Source organism: Protopterus annectens, chromosome 9.part0 (assembly GCF_019279795.1).
Source record: "Protopterus annectens isolate FY-2018-M chromosome 9.part0, PAN1.0, whole genome shotgun sequence".
Taxonomy (NCBI): domain Eukaryota; kingdom Metazoa; phylum Chordata; order Ceratodontiformes; family Protopteridae; genus Protopterus; species Protopterus annectens.
The window spans coordinates 615,127,262-615,145,299 of record NC_056743.1 but is presented as its reverse complement, the minus strand read 5'-3'; the positions used below and the strand labels follow the sequence as shown (position 1 = coordinate 615,145,299).

The following is an 18,038-nucleotide window of genomic DNA, read 5'->3' as shown; positions in this document are numbered from 1 at the left end:
CTGTGGTCTCATTTTTTTATATCACAAAAACCTGGCATTTTAACATAGGTCTGTACAGTTTTTATATTTACTGTATGTATAGGTGTGTGTGTGTGTGTGTGTGTGTGTGTATGTATGTGCACACACAGACACACACACACACACACACACACACACCAAAGAACACTTCTGCTCATCTTTCTAGGACTCCAGTTCACTTTCAATAAAATATATAAGTACGTTGTGTCTTATAAATAAAGAATGGCTGTAGGAGATAGTAAAGTATGAATTATCTTTGTAATCTATATTGTTCAGTGATTCTGTGTTCATATTTAACTTTTTCTTAACTAATTTTCATTGCCTAACAAAAAAAAAAAACATGAAAGCAAAGATAACATAGGAAGACAAGTACAGCCTTTGAACTGAGCTTTATTTAAGCCTAATGTATCTTGTATGTTATTTTTTATCTGTTTATGCTGCTGGACAGTAAACTACTTTTATTTGTTAAGTTAAATTAACACTGTGTTCTTGCTATTAACTGAAACATTTTCCCTTAGGACATCTTACAGAAGAAGCTGGTCTTACTGCTATTGCCAAAGGTTAGTTTATTTTGATTTTGGCTGTAGATTTTTGATAATGTATAGTAATTATTGATGCTGTAAGAGAGTTGTTATACATGTACTAGACCCCCCCATAACCTCCTGATGTCTATCCATCCATTTTCCCAGTTAACTATTTCGATTCCATAGGTTCATAGGTAGGTAGGTACTAGGCTATTGGCCCAAAGGCCTAAGTAAGCCTAGCCAACAAAGTTCCGTGGCTTATGCCACCCAAGAAAGTTAATTTCTTGTGCCCCTGTCGAGCAGAGCCACAGAAGTGATCCCCAGGGTATATTTCCTATTTCCCATCCACTCATCAAGATTTTTCTTGAAGAGTGCTAATGAGGAACTTTGCTTGACATAGATGGGTAGCTTGTTCCAGAGTATAGGAAGTCTCTGGGACAGGAATCTATCCCTCCAGCATGTCCTGTTTATTGTGGTGACAAGGTTTAGGTCCCTAGAGTGTGTAGCTCAGAGGGATTGGGATTTCTTAAGGTGTAGCATGTCCAACAGCTCTGGGTTTAACATAGCTGTATATGTTAGGTAGAGATCTCCTTGGAGTAGGTGATATGCTACAGAGTAAAGCTGGAGTTTTTTGAGACAGTCATTGTAGGGCATCTGTTTGAGGCCAGTAATTCTCTTTGTGAAGTACTTCTGTGGCCTTTCCAGCTGCTGCAGATGTCTTGTGAGGTACATTCCAAAAGGGGCATTGTACTCTATAATGGGTCTAATGAGTGCAGAATAGTGGGGAACAATGATCTCTTTTTTCCTGGATGAGAACCCTTTTGTGTTGAGGTGTGCCACATAGAAGGATTTTCTCTGACTACTGTGGTGCTGTGATTATCAAAGGAGAGACTACTGTCCACTTGGGTCCCAAAGTCTCTTATCACACATGCGGCATTATGTAGACTGCAGTTTATGTGGTAGTTCATGAGTACAGAGTTTTTAACAAGTGGGATGACAATGCACTTTTTGGCATTGAGCTTGAGGCCATGCCTCTGACACCAGGCATCTGTCTCAGTAAGGCCCTTCTGATGTCCACATCATTTGGGGACTCGACTATGGGTCCTAATTTGCAGTCATCTGCGAACTTCATTATTCAGAGGCCTTCTGTGTTAGCCTGTACTTCAGAGAAGTAGATGACAAACAGGAGAGGTCCCAGGACTGAAGCCTGTGGTACTCCACTTGTCACTGGTTTGAAGTCAGATTTGGAGTCTGCAACTTTTACAGTGTGGGTTCTGTCAGTGAGCCAGTTGGCAACCTATTTTGTGATGTAGGGATTTATACCTAGTTTAGTGAGTTTAGCTGTAATTCCAGAATGGGGGATGGTGTCAAAAGCCTTGGCGAGGTTAAGATAGGCTGTGTGAACCACCTTACCCTTGTCTACGGCTTTGGTGACTGCCTCAAAGAAGTCTATCAGGTTCAGAATGCATGATCTGCCTTTCACAAACCCGAACTGGGTGGGGTCCAGAGTTTGGAGGTTACCAGTGTCTTTGTTTATGAGTTCCATGATAATACATTCCATAGCCTTGCAGACCACGCTCGTCAGGCTAATAGGGCAATTGTTCCCAGGATCAGTGGTGGCTCCCCCTTTGTGCAGTGGGATAACTATTGCTGTGTGCCATTCAGTGGGCACAAAGCCTCATGTGAGACTATGATTGAACATGGTGCTTAGGTGGGGAGCCAGTTCATTCTGAAGTTCGTGTAAAATGAAGCCTGGGATGTTGTCCAGTCACATGGATGCTGTGTTTTTGGTTTTAGAGAGTGCAGCTTTTACCTGCATAGATGTGATTATGGGGACTCTGCATTCTAGCTGTGTAGATATGGGCCCTTTAGGGGGTGAGAGGGGGCTAAAGTTAGCACTGAACCTATCTGCCAGGATGTTGGAAATATCAATTGGTTCTGTAATTTTCATGCCATTGTGCTGCAACTCAGAGCAGATCTGGGTGTTGCCATTGAGATTCTTGACAAAGCTATAGAATGCTTTGTGGTTGCCCTTAGATTCAGTGGCAGTTTTGTTTTCGTAGCTAGCTTTGGAGGATCTTATAAGGGATCTCAACTTCTTACTGAGGCTGACCAGGAAGCTCCTCCACTCATGAGATTTTACTCTCTTTTGCAACAGTTTCTTCCTTCTGTTGTAGAGTTTGTTTATGGCAGGGGACCACCAGATTGACTTCCTTTTTTTGGAGGATATAGTCTTAGTTCTGTTTGGGATAGCATGATCCATGCACTCGTGTAAGTGCTTTTAGAGTGCATTTGTGTAGGATTCAGCAGTCATAACTGTATTGTCCATCTGCATGGGTGTCATGAAGTTCACCACTTCACTCTTAAGATGCATGAAGTTGGCTTTGGAGAAATTCTTTACTGTGGTTTCCTTAATGGTGGGTGGGGGTGAGATGCGGATATCTAGGGTGATTAACTTATGGTTGGATCTGACCAATGAGGAGTTGATTTCAGGTGTGGAGCACTGGTCACTCATGTTGGTAATGACTAGGTGTAGGATATTGTTGCCCCTGGTGGGGGTGTGGATAAGTTGATCCAGGGCATTGGAATTTATGAATTCCAGAAAGCTTTGAGCGAAGGAGTTGATACATGAGTAGTTTTTCCAGTTAATGGTGGGGTAGTTGAAATCGCCCATTATTAGGGTGATTGGTTGAACCCTAATATTTTCCAGTATATCAAGAAAAGAGGATTGGGAATCCTGGGGCATGGTGGGGGATCTGTAGCATGCTACAATTTGGATTGCAGTTTTGCCCAGAGTTAGTTGCACTTGGATAACCTCGGATGCATTATGCTGTGCATTTCTTGTATGGCAGGTGATCCCTTCCTTCTCATTGAAGGAGGGCTGTAATAGCACATACTAGTGAGGGTGCTGTTGGGAAAGGGCATCACATACACAACTATGGAGAGGATTTTTGCTGTGCCTGGGGAGTAGATCAGAAATTGGGCAGAGCATGTAATGACATCACAAAAATCACTGTACAAAGTATTAGCTCCACCTCCCCATGCCACTGTTTGGCAGTGTGTTCATAACACAGGATAAACCCACCCATCTCCATCGGATAGTGATTTATTTGATCATTAGCAGAAGCCCACTTTCACCCCCCCCAAAGAAAGGCGGACTGATGTTGATCACTTAGTCCACTCTGTCCCATCCAGCTCCTATAGTAGGTAGCCTACTGGAGGGCCAAGATTGAATGCTGAAGTTTAAACCCCATTGATGGTCTGAGTTCCTACACAGGAAATCATTGTCAATGAGTTGTGCCAGAAGTGATTCCCTTTTGGGGTGAATGTCCCCCTTTTTCAAGTTGGTACAGTTGTGAAGTTGGTAGATGTAAGTTCAGGGTGTGTGAAGCTTGCACCCCCATATCAGGGATTGCAAGGAGGTTTTACCCAGTCATAGTTGAAGCTGTATGTTGTCTGAGCTGCTAAATGATCTCAGATCATTCATTGGGGTCATAGTCAGGGCTCTATCCCTCTATGCCACTGAACAGGGCCATCTGCCAGATTTTTTTTTATTTTTGATACAGTCTTATACGGCTTTAGATGAGGTTTGAGGTATTAAGGAATTGTAACCTGGTGGGGTTATTCCATAGATTTTCTGTATTAAAAGTTTCTTAAAATTTCACTGTGATCATCAGGAAGTCACTGTGGCACTGCATAAGAATATTGTCACTGATCATGTGTGTCTAAACTAAGCTTTTGCTGCTCTGTTTAAAAGTGATAATGCAAACCACGCTCCACATAATTAACTCTTTCCATTGGGAGATCGAGTATGTCAATAACAAAGAGTTGCTCATGTTAACTACTTTTAGCATAAGTAAGCCTTTAGTATAAGGGCTTTCTGCTTTCTAGAAATAATATATAGACTACATTAAAATCCAGTGATTAATAGCAGAGCATCAAAAGACTGGTTTCAGATTACAAGACCTCATACAGTTCTGATGGATATTATGGCAAAATAAACTGCCTCGTTTATTTCTTTGTCTGGTGCTCTTTTAACAGAATTGTTTGTGTCTTCTTTCAGATGCAGTTAAAGATGAAACAGCTGACCTACTAATCAAAGACGGTAATTATATGTTTGCACTTGCAATGCTGTATAGTATGTAACTGATGCTTGGTTTGTGTCTTTCCGGTTTTAGAGGTAAATGATCTGACAGAGGTAAAAAGGTACAATGTGACTTCCTTGTGAATATGGACACAATCCTTTCTTTTATCTGCTAATCATTGTTTTTGATTTGCCGAAAAAATAAGTTTCTCTGCAAGTGACAAGTTAGTTACATTATTGTCATATAGGCTTGCCACCCCTCCGTTTTTTTTCTGGACTATCAGGAAATCAAGCAAAAGCGCGTATGGGAAAAAAGAAAAAGCGTTCCCATGAGAGTGATGCTCGACACACATCACAAAAGGTTTGTTGAGGAGAGGGGGGGGGGGGGGGTGGGGGGCGGGGTGACGCGAGGGGCGTGGCTTTGCTTCGGTTTTAGCCGTGAAGAAAGGTGGCAACCCTATTGTCATATCTGATTAATATAGCCGTGGTGGTGCAGTGGTAGCGTTGTTTCCTCACAGCAAGAGGTTCTCATGTTCGAATCTCGGCTGGAATGCCTTCTGTGTGGAGTCTGCATGTCCTCCCCGCAGTCGATTGGCGTTCGAAAGACATACGTGAATGGGCATGCCTTCGCTGAAGGTTGGGCATCGGGCTGGCAACTCGGCACCATAAAAAAAATCTACTGCCAATCAATAGCGGACCGGAGTTCCGCTGTGGCGACCCCTAACCGGGAAAAGCCGAAAAGACAAACAATTATCATATCTGTTGAAATGTTCTAGGTTTTCACTTGACCAAACTGTACAACTATTATGTTGACACTAAAGATTCACATTCCTGTAACAATGGAAGAGCTATTTGAACAATTAGTGCTGTGAGCTATAGTTGCAGAGTGACAGTTGTGAAGATTAGTTGGTCCACTGAATATGCGAAGGATCTGAGTAAGGAGAATGAGTGCCTGTTTTTGAACTGCCAGGTACTGCAGTACAGACTAGATGGTGATCATTCTTCTGTTAGACATCCTGAAGATGGCCACGTAGATGACTAAAAAGATATTTTCCAGTTCATGGCATTGAGGTAAAACATATGGCTGCTAATACGCTGTGTAGCTTTCCCTGTGATGTTGTCATTTTGTTTAGGTTACCTTGCTGAGAAATATAATCCATGTGTCTTGGTTAACAGTTCATGCTGCAAGTAATTATAGGAACAGTTTGCACTAGGGGCTAGGACTGTCTTTAAAATCTTATGATAGCTTGTATTTCATAGGATCCACCCCCCAGTTTATTTTAAAGGTAACTTCTAGCTTTTTTCATCTTCGTTAAGGTGTACTGGTAATTCTTACTTCCATAAGAAACCCAAGAAAGAGAAAAGGCAGAAGGAAAAGAAGTGGTTTCTCCATGCTTTGTTGTCTTTCTTGGGTACCAGCAGTAACTTGACGTGTGCATTTTAGATACCTTAACACTCACCCACCCCAAGAAATGTGCATTTTACTTCATTAGATCTGCATACAAGCTCATGATACATGGTCACCAAATGTCTCGAATGCCATAGTATCAGATAGTTGTTTTGTCTCCCATAAATAACTCTAGTATGGCAATATAGGAACAAAATCAAACGTATTCCATATTTGCTGTTGAAAACTAACACAAACAAAGATTCTGTCAGCAGTGGTTTTAAGATGCATTTAACAATTAGATATTGTTTATCGTTCAGTAGCCACTTGGAAAAGAAAAGGTACAGGATATTTAAATGGTTTCACAAAGTAAAATGAGAACCTCTGTCCTTATGCTCTAATATTTTAATGTATACATTCTGACTGACTAGTCTGTCTGCTGCTGTGATTAAAAATGTTTTACTGTACTCAGTGATAGTCCTATCAGAATACGTCAATAATAGGTTCATAGATTAGTACTAAGCTAACTGCCCTTGTGTGCCATTTTAAGCCTAGCCAATTATCCCTTGTGAGACTCAAACCATGCACCTTGTGTTTGTAAGGCAAACACCTTAACCATTAGGCCACCTTCCCACCCTCCAGATTTCATCTGATTATGAATATATGCTGCCTAGTGTCAAAGGATGGAAGAGAATGATTTTTCAATGTGAGCAACATTGCATTCAGAAGTTTAAGGTGTCTTTCCTTAAAGGCTGTTCCTTCATTTAAAGAAGTACTGCCTAGATCATACAATAAAGGTGTTTGCATTTTTTATACTTTTTATGTGCACATTTGTTACTGGAGTATAGATTCTTGGTGTTGCAGCAGTCCAGCATCCAAGTCAAGTGAACCTGTAATATAATTTTACCTTATGGAAACTCTTCACCATGTCCTGTGGTAAGCTGACAGTGCAACAGAATACAGGTGAAAGTGATTGTGCACAATGTGGCAGATAGTAGTATGACTATCCTTTTCTCTGTGTCGGTGTCCTATGTACAGTTGTCGTGTCAGTTTTTGTTCTTTTACTGTCTGATGACTAAATTGGTCAAATTCAGTTTGGCAACAGCAGTTGTTCTTCTTTCAGCTTTTCCCGTTTAGAGGTCGCCACAGCAAAACTCCAGTCCGCTAATGATTGGCAGTAGATTTTTACAGTGCCGAGGTGCCAGCTTCAATGAAGGCACACCCATTCACACATGTCTTTCGAAGGCCACTTGTCCATGGGAAGGACATGCAGACTCCACGCAGAAGGCGCTCCAGCCGAGAATCAAACGGGAGAACCTCTTGCTGTGAGGCAACAATGCTACCGCTGCACCACCGCGGCTTTATAAGTTTAAGAAAGTTATGTTTGTCCCCACATTACTTACAGCATTTTTTGATCAAAGATTTTCTTAGCAGACTTGACATTCATCAGTGCTGGATGTATTCTGGGTATTCTTCTACTTATGGTAGTCAAGATTTGTTATTTTTTATTTAACCTTTTATTGAGATGGTTAGTACCACTAGGCTAGTAGCACCTTTTCTGGGGAGATGTAAGATGGTACTTGTACTACTAGAGACAATTTGGCCAGGGCATCAGGGAGCTTCCCCTTCTCACCATCGGTACTAGTGTAAGGATCATACATGAGTATGTGTACATGTTCATAGCCCACTGGAAGCTGGGAGGACAGTGCACAAGATGGAGAATACATCAGAAGGAGCAGAGACAAATGCAGGCTCAATGGAAGGAGTTGTGGATGTAGCAGGTGATTTGGAGACATTGTTCCAGCAGTAGTTATTTGTTGAAACAGACGAGCCAGTTAGAGAGGAATGCACAGATGCAACCCTCCAGTCAGGAGGGTTGCTGGATGATTTACTAAAGGACTTAATTAACCAGAGTGAGCCAGAGAATAAAGTATCATGAGGACACATCATGGAAAAAATTTAGGAGGAGAATGCAGAAACAGCACTGAAAGGGGACAGTGCACTGTTAAAGTAAAGCTGTGCGGCGACAGTAGCAGCTACCAAAGGAAGACTGTAAGAATAAAAAGAGGACACTTCAATTTCTGACTCATTTGATTTGTTCTCCTACCACAAACTTTCTTTTTGAACAGATGTAAGGTTCATTGGTTCATAGAAGCTTACTAGGCTAACAGCCCGAGAACCCTTACAAGCCTAGCCATATTTGTCCCAAGTTGCCCCAATTGTCAGTGGTTAGGTGAGTGAAGTTCACAGAGGTAAGGGTTTATACTAGTTATTATTGACTTCCTCTGTCCAGGTGGGACACTGATGCCACCCCAGGAGTGAATTTGCAGTCACCCGTCCATTGATCTAGGTTGAGTTTGAGAGGGTCAGGGAGGGACTCTGTTTCACATGAATTGGAAACTTGTTTCAGAGAAGTGGCAGTCTGTGCAAGATGTATCTATCTCTCCAGTATGACCTGTTTGTGTGATAGGATAGGTTAAGATCCCTGGAACAAGTGACTCTCATGCAGTTTGATTTACGAATGTGTAGCATTTCCATCAGGGCAGGGTCAGACACTGCTATGTAAGCCAAGCACAGGTCACCCCTTAGAAACCTACATGAGAAAGAATAGAGTGACATGGCTTTCAGTTTTTCCATGTAAGACTTGTTTTGTGTACCTTGTAATTTCATGATGGGAAACCCCTGTGGGCTCCCTAGTTGTTGCAGGTGTCTGATGAGGTACATGCAGAAGGGAGCATTATATTCAGTTATCGCTCTAATGAGGTCTGAGTGTAATAGAATTATAGCATTGTAATATCTAGATATGATTCCTTTACTTATATGGTGTGCCACATAGAAGGATTTCCTTACTACTGTGGTTATGTGGTAGTCACAGTTCAGATTGCTATCAACCTGAGTACCCAAATCTCATACCACTAGGCCTACACTTAGGGGGTGCTGTCTGTAGTGTAATTAGCAGGGATGTCAACTTTCCCAAAGGGAGTAATAATAATTTTTTTTTGGCATTTAAGTTTAATCCGTGGCTTTGGCACCAATCATTTGTCTGTGTTAACCATCTCTGCAGCATGTGAACATTATTGTGGGACCAAATGATTGCTCCCAGTTTGCAGTTTGTAACTACAGGCCATCCAGGTTTGCATGGACTTCTGAGAAATAAATTCTGAACTGTAAGGGACCCAGCACAGAAGTATGGGAGAATGTAATTTTACCTTTGGGTGTGAAAACAGAAGAGGTAAGAGTTTTCATCCTTATTAATAAACAGACATTTTTTGGGGAAACTACACTAGACATGGTAAAGTTTAATGTGCGTCTGAGGAAAGAGAATGATAATCCATATAATGAACATGTGGTTAAAGCTTCTTTTTGCCAGACATAAAAAGAAAGTACATATACTTTGAATAGAGGTGGAAAGAGAGAGTTTAAAAAGACTTTTAAAAATATTTATAAAGAAGTACTGGACATTTCAGACGTCAATGATAACAGGGGATTTTGGACTTGGGGGATGGGATTGAAATGTCATTTTAAAAATGGAAACAAAAGAAAAACGTTAACAGAATATTCTGAGTATCATAAATGTTGAAGTCAACAAGAGTTTCGTAAAATATTGGGGGCAACAAAAAAATTCTTTTGCAGAAAAGAATGACATTCAGTGAATTTTTAGGATGAAAAGAAATGTTATATGTGTAGTAAAACAGGACATGAAGCAAAGAAATGTTAACTTGAATATTAGAAATTAAAAAAATGAATATATATGGATGGAATGTAATGAAAAAGAATGAATCAAGTGTTGAAAATCAGAGAAATGATAAAGAAGAAATCAGAAATGAAGAAGCGATAGATGAAACTAGAAGAAAAAAAGGGAGATTTTAAAAAAGATAAAAGAGACGAAATAGAATCGGAAGTTAGTGATGAAGAAGATAAAGTTTGGAAAGTGGTAAGAGGAAAAATCTTGTATAAAACAGTAAAAGATAAAAAAAAGGAAATTTAAAGGTATTAATGTAAAATAAAAGAAGAAAGGAAATGGATGACAAATGTAAAGAAAGTAATTTAAGAAGAAAATAATATATTTTAAAATTAAGAAACAGAGAAAGGAATAATTTAAGAATTCTTTAAGTTAAAGTTGACAGTATGAAAAACATAAGAAGGATAATGATTTTAGATTGGTGTAATCAATATGATGTTGATATTATTTTGGAAGATGTAAGGTTTCTGACGTATGAAGAAAGATTACAGACACAAAAATGTGGAATGAGGATATGGGGAATGAACAGTGTTGAAGAATAACAGTGTTATGTACAAGAGTAGTAAAAATGTTAGATAACATTTTAGTTAGAATGGGAAGGCTAACAGATGTAGATGTAAGATGGCAAAAGAAGGTCTGTAGAATTATAGCTGTATATGTTTATATGTCTTGCAAAAATGGGGAATTTATCTGTTAGATTATATAGTTGTAAATAATGCATATTATAATTGCAGGAGATTTTAATTGTGATGTAAGGAGGATAAAGATGACTGCAAACTAGGAGCCATAGTCAAGTCCCCAAATGATGTGGACATCCTACAGAAGGGCCTCACTGAGACAGATGCCTGGTGTCAGAGCCATGGCCTCAAGCTCAGTGCCAAAAATGCAGTGTCATCTCCTTTGGTAAAAACTCTGTACCCATGAACTACCACATAGGCAGCAATCTACTTAACACCGAATGCGTGATAAGAGACCTTGTGGACAGTAGTCTCTCCTTTGATAGTCACATCGCCACAGTAGACAGGAAGTCCTTCTATGTGGCACACCTCATCATAAAAGGGTTCTCATCCAGGAAAAAATAGGTCATTGTTCCCCTCTACTCATCACTCATTAGACCCATTATAGAGTACAGCGCCCCTTTTGGAATGTACCTCACAAGACATCTGCAGCAGCTGGAAAGGCCACAGAAGTACCTCACAAAGAGGATTACTGGCCTCAAACAAATGCCCTACACTAACCGCCTCAAAAAACTCCAGCTTTACTCCATAGCATATCGCCTACTCCGAGGTAATCTCTGCCTAACATATAAAGCTATGTCAAACCCAGAGGTGTTGGACATGCTACACCTAAAGAAATCCCAATCCCTCCGAGCTACACGCTCTAGGGACCTAAACCTTGTCACTACAATAAACAGGACATGCTGGAGGGATAGATTCCAGTCCCAGAGACTTCCTATACTCTGGAACAAGCTACCCATCTATGTCAAGCAAAGTTCTTCATTAGCACTCTTCAAGAAAAATCTTGTTGAATGGATGGGGAATAGGAAATACACCCCGGGGATCACTTCTGTGTGTCTGCTGGTCAGTGGCACAAGAAAATAACTTTCTTGGGTGGCATAAGCTATGGAACCTTGCTGGCTAGGCTTACGTAGGCCCTTGGGCCGATAGCCTAGTACCTACCTATGAACCTATAAAAAGAAAAGTGGAAAAGATGTGAAAAAGTTATAGAAGTTATGAAATGTGGGAGATTGGTTGTATGGAACAGAAAATCATGGCCATACAAAAGGGGTAGTTTCAAATATGAAAATTGACTACTTTATAATATATCAGACGGAATATGTGTAGCAGAAGAGGGAACTTGCAAAAGGATTTTCAGATCATTTGGCAAAATGGATGGAAGTATATCATAACAGAGAATATATACAAATAGGAAAGGGTATAAAAGGAATAAATGACAAAGAATGGAATGGAAAGGAAAGAAAGTAATTATTCAGTTACACAAGGGTCATATTATTATAAAAGCATTCTGCGTAGTTGGTATGACTAGAGTTTTGCTTTTAAAAGAAAATATAAAGGGAGATATTTACGTTAGCAGGGTAGAGTAAGAAAGAAAGAAAATTGGAATATATTAAAACATATAAAATATGTTTGTGAATTCAGAGAATAGTTGTTGTTTGTCTTTCTGCTTTTCCTGGTTAGGGGTCGCCACAGTGAAACTCCGGTCCGCTAATGATTGGCAGTTCATTTTTATGGTGTCGAGTTGCCAGCCTGATGCCCAACCTTCAACGAAGGCACGCCCATTCAATGCATGTCTTTCGAACGCCCATTCAGAGAATAATAATAGAGAATATTACGAAAAAGAGACAGAAATTTAAAAGAAGAAGTTATGAAAAAAATAAAGAATTATCATAGTATCGAGGATATTTTTAGAAGGCAGAAAGGAAGAGGTATCACCATATTTAAGTAAGATAGTTATGGAGGGTAGTAGTATGATGGGAGAAATGGAAGATGAATGTAATTTAAAGAAAAATCAACAAAAGATTACTGTAATTGTTGTAAGTTACTTGGAAGAATTTTTTAGAAGGAAAAATAGACAAAGTGCAAGGACATGGGAAGTAAAAAAATCTCTGAACAAAATTAAATGTAGAACTGGCAGGTGGTTTGGATGGAATTTGATTCACAGTGCATAAAAATCTGGAAGAATGGCAGAAAAAGTACTTGTTTTGTGTATTTAATGAACAGGTGAATGAAGGTTTAAATCATAAGGAGTTATGGAGTGAGATATTAAAATGTATACAGAAAAAAAGAACTAGAAAATACAAAGTATTGGAGACCGGTAGTTATAAGTGACGCAGCCTAAAAGATATTTATGAAGGTAATACAGAAGAGATATGTGAGTAAGAAGCAATATATAATGGAGGCGACTCTATGTGATAAGGATGTCAAGAGTTTTTAATGATATTGAAAAAAATAGTGGATGGTATTACAAAAAGGAGAGAAGGTATAAAACTTATGGTTGATGATATTAATAAAGCATTTGATTCAATACATATGTTGTAAATAATGGACATTTTATGTACAGTGTTAGCAATACAGTTAAGCAAGTATGTATTACCAGAGTATAAGAATAATAAAGTAAGAGTCTTAGTGAATGTCTGGTATCATAAAGAAGTAGACATGAGTAATTGTATACTGCAAGGGTGTCTTATGAGTAGTATTTTATTTACTTTAGTTATGAATACATTTGTCAGTGAGGCTAATCATAAAATGAAGAATGCAAAATATGTAATTCATACAGATGTTGAAATTCCAGTCATGATGCCATATGCAGATGATATTATTATAACTACTAAAAATGGAAACTGGATGTGAGAAGTTGTATTTTATTTAGTTTATTGTTTGAAAGAAGTAGGCATGACTTTAAATGAAGAGAAGGGCAAAAGAATAGGAGACATAATGAAAATAGCAGGTATGCAATTCTCTGTGAAAGAAATATCTGTATTAGGAATACATTTTGGTCATTTCTGGTAGAAAGCAATTGATCTGCCTGGTGTTGAAGTAGAACCCCAGCCTTTTACACTACAGGTAAGTGTGCTGCCTGTTGTGCCATTGACACTAATGTCAGATGCGCATAGCACATTGGTTTGAATAAGATTGTTACGTGTTTCAGATGGCTGTAATATTTTAGTAACAGTAGTACAGGATGACATACATAGTTCCGGTATCAACTACTTGTACACAGGATTTTCACTATTGGATGTGTCTAACCAGCCTGAAGATGTTTGCAGACTGGCGTGGCATCATAGTGATACTCTCTGGAGAACTGTAGAGTCCATCAATGTTTATTCAAGGGAGTGTGGTTTATGTCAGCAGCTAGTCATTGTCATTTACCTTACACTCAGACCAGTATTGTTTGCCTTACTTCAGCTATACATGTAACACTGAGGACAAGCGGAATAGCCTGTCTGGATCTGTTGTTGTTGGAGTAGGAGGAGGTTCCATCTTGGCTCGTAGTCTGGTTTTCATTTTCTTCTTGGGCATTAAATGTTCTCACAAGAAAATGTGATATTACTAATGTAGAACCAGCATTATTACAAAGAGTGAAATTGTAAAGTATGACCTTTATCTTGTTGACAATCATATCTGTATTATCCCCATAGGTGCAGACTGTCCTCTGCAATCAGCCATGTGTTGCATACCAATATCAAACAGTAGAATATTCTTTAACACTGACCCTGGCCTTAACCCAGTTTGTTCACCTGCCGGTATTCCGTGAAAGAGCAACCTGAAGTTTTTTTTGTTCGTTTTAACTATTACTGCTTTTGATATAGAGCTTTTGTGTTACTAGAAGGTATCAGAACATTGACATACACCTTTACTGGAAATATGGATGACCATTGAGTGACAAATGTAAATGCTGTTTGTGACCTTGGCAGTTTTTGCTTTTAGTCCAGGTGTTCTAAGCAGCTGTGGAGCAAATGCTCTTAAAGTGAGTCAGTTTTCCTGGCTTTCAGTGACACTGAAGCTTGCTTCTGTCTGTGGTACATCATTCATGTAAACACTTGATGTAGGGGCCCTCCACAAAGTATGTTAATATATTTAAATTAATAGCTTATTGGAACTGTAACACTTTAACAGTAGTTGCTACAGTAGGTCTAAGCATTTGCACATGCAGTCTTGACATTGTGGAACACGATTGTAAGCAGCATAAGCCATGTGTGCCACATTGTGCACTTTTTAAATATTATTTATTTATTTTTGTGTAGTGAGATAATACTAGGATTAAATTGGCTTAAATGTCATGGTCAATGGTTATATATTTTTTAAAATGGCAATTTTTTACAATGTCTTGAGTGGCTGTCATTCCACAGGTGTTTCTTTTTTTAGTAATAAAGATGTATACTGTCCAGAAATTTACAGAGCCTGATATTGAGAGACTACACTTGTGTGTGGGGGGATGCATTCTGGAAGTTGGTTTGCAACTACACAAATCTTGGCTACAACCGTGATGGAAGCCACACATTGTTGGACGAGAAGATAAAGCACTTTTTTCTGATATTAATTAGGATGTGTGTATATTATTTTGTGTTGTCAGGATTTTGTGTTGCTGAACACTGTCCCTCAGCTCCATTTTTTTTAATAAGTTATTATTGTGCAGCTGACATTGTAAATAGCAAAAAGGAAAACACAGGATCCTATTTTGTAGATACCACATTGTTTTTCAACAAATATAGCCTAGCAAAATGATGCCAGATTAAAGCTTGCTTCTGCTGGATGGGTTGGGGTTATGGCTTCAGGTAACCCTCCAAATGTTTTTGTAGTCTGAGAGCCCTGCTTGTTTTATTTATAACATTTATTGAAGAAGTGAAATGGAAAAAATAGGTTAATTCAGAAAGAATCATGTCCAAGATGGGGCAAGGAGAAGGAAAGAAAAAAATGTTTATAGAATATGAAGATAAAATCTTAAATGTACTGCAGGTTGTGGCAACAGAACTAATGGCCTTCAGGATTGCTTTGGTTCAAAAACAGAGATAGCAAGCCTTGCAGGAGAAGTGAAACATGTGATTACGGGAGAAAATCCTGGGACTTGTGAGGTGTGTAAAAAAGTGAAACATCTGAATGGTAATTGGGATGTTTGATAAACAACAGAAACATAATGGAGTTGTACAAAAATAAGTGTACCACATGACATGTGCTTTCCATAGCCAGGCATTAGTAAATTAAAACACTCATATACTACCCCCTTTTCTAGTTATAAAATATGCCTTTTTTGGGGTTTTTGCTAAAATTCAGAGGATTAGAATTGTAATTCATGGAATACTAATCCTAAGGTTATAGTACTTTGGAGTATTTTAATTACTTTGAGGTACAGTGATGCGTTTGCTACTGTATATGAACTAAGGAGGTGTAGAAGGGTCAGGAGCAAAGCTTCCTTTCAAAAAACACTAATGGTAATACAGCAAGTTTTGGCATTGGCTGCGTTTGTCTGAAATCTTAGTTTATGTTCAAAAGCTGTAGTACATGCAGTTAGGGGTTCTTTTATTTTCAATATGGATTCATTTTGTATTATATGCAGTCTGTGATGCAGTATGCATTATATCACATTGGTCATTCAAGTTGACTTTAAACTGTCTTGCAGTGTTTCAGTGTTGTGTTATTAGCAACTTTTGAGTTCTCTGTATTTCGGTCTTGTGTCATCATGAGTGATGTTTTATTTATTTATTTATTTATTTATTTATTGGCATTTGATTACTGGGAAAGTCTGAAGCCCCATTTTCAGTGGAGTCCCAGGGAGAAAAGCTCCAAATTATTACAAAACATTTCAAGAACAATAATTATGCAGTCTTCAAAAATAAAATAAAAACTTCTGCAGTTTAAATAATTATAACAAATTAGGCATAATACAAAAACATTGGTTAAGAATTGATTCAAGGTATATTACAATCATTTAATATTAGAGACATTTTAGACAGTTTATAAAGAAATTTAAGGTACGTTAGTGTAATACAAACAGGAATTGCAATATGAAGTAAGGGAGAAATAGGTTTGTGGTATTTAGAGAGAAAGGGGATATTTTAGCTAGGAAGTCTTTCAGAGTAGCTTTGAAAGGTGGAAGGGAGGGTATAGACCTGATGGATATAGTTAGTTCCATACTTTTGCAACCCCGTGCAAGTACAGACGATTCCCAGCAGATTTGCTAGGTATGTAGACAGAAAGGAGTTTTTGTCACGGGATCGCAGTGACAGATTGGGAACATAATTGTGTAGAATGTTTTTTAGTGCTGAACATGCAGATGGATGCTGGATAATTGTATAGGTGGTAAGAAGCTGAGTAGGTGTGGCTCTAGACAATTTAGGCTTTTCAGTGCAATTCAGTGCTATACAGTGGTGGGTTGTGAAAGGGCTGCGTGCTGCAAATGTAGCAAGTTTGTTGTAGCATTGTTCAGGCTTTATTTTTTTTGAAGCCTGGAGGTTAGTAAGGATGGGAGCGCAGTAGAGAAGAGTGGAGAGGGGATAAATAGTGACAAGTGTAGTTTTAGTTGTGCCAGTGAGAAAACTTTTGAATCTGTAAAGCATCCCTAGTTTTTGATGAGGTTTTCTTATGCAATTTTGCATATGCAGGTCAAATGTTAGATTATCGTCCACTAACATCCCTAATAGTTTGCTATGAGAAGTGACTTCAGTGGTTGTATTATCAAGAGAGGGAGGAATTTAAATTTTGTTTTTTCATGAGAGAAAGATTTGTGGAATAAAGTAGTAGTTTGGTCTTTTTTGGGGTTGAGTTTGGGTTTTTTTAAACTGAAATACTTAGGAGTGTTCATGCTGTATATCTTATCTTCCTTTAGTGGCAGGTCTTGCTGCACTGAAGTATTAGCTGGAGACACGGCTAGAAGAGCTTCCCTCTCTGCAGCCCCTGACTGTGACAAGGCTTAGTCTGTATTTTCCTGTGACAGTTCCTGTTGCCCTTCTATTGTGACCTTTGCCATATTTATGTTATGCAGATTCATTCCATACAGCTTTGCTTCTTCCCCCAAAATAAAACAGAATATTGGTTAATAGTAATATTAGAATATTAGAGTATTGGTAAATAGCTGCTTAGCCAGCTCCTTCAACTTCAGGCTACAGGTTTTCTCTTTCTGACTTCATTTTTCTCTGATGTCCTTGCAGCGTTTGCTTACTTAGTACTGAGTTTCAGGCAGCCATGATGCTGATGATGTCAGTAATTTGTTTTCCACTGCTCTGCTCATTGACAACTGAGGTGTTGAGAGGCCGAGTCCCTGCAGTGGGCATTCTTATGTATCAACATTGTGAGATCACAGCCCTAATTCATTTTGTTACAAGTTTCTTGTGAGATTTTTCACTGTTTTGATAGTTCTCTCATGTTGGCAGTCGGTTATCGATAATGTGAACTGCAGGGTATATGTTTAAATTCCCACTGATGCAGAAATCTTCTGAATTCATAACTTGATTTTGAAACCAGTGATCTTTGTGTCAGGTCTGACATTAGGTATCTCCTGTCTCAGGAGTGTAGATTTAAAACACAGTAATCACACTTGCAGTTGTGTGTGTGTATTGATTTGATTAGTTTGGGGTTCTCAAAATTATAATTAGTACATAAAAGGTACATAGTTGTACATAGTTTTCTTAACATGAAACAAGTATGTGCCACTCAACTGCATTGTCTTCTTAGAAGTGGACATGCTAGCATCTCTTACTTTGTATTGTTGTTTTATAGACTGCATATGGTACAAATGTGGACTTGGCTCTGATTGAGTCAGGGTTCC

General features: G+C 38.8%; 1 protein-coding gene across 1 annotated transcript in view; it reads left to right on the top strand.

Moving 5' to 3' along the window:
• Window positions 1–18,038, top strand: part of LOC122810551 (major histocompatibility complex class I-related gene protein-like) — a gene marked incomplete in the record, with an annotated part of 1,143,023 nt that overhangs the window by 967,534 nt on the left and 157,451 nt on the right. Inside the window, 2 exon segments of the mRNA XM_044082133.1 lie at window positions 549–578; window positions 4,606–4,647. Coding sequence (XP_043938068.1) covers window positions 549–578; window positions 4,606–4,647 — 72 coding nt within the window.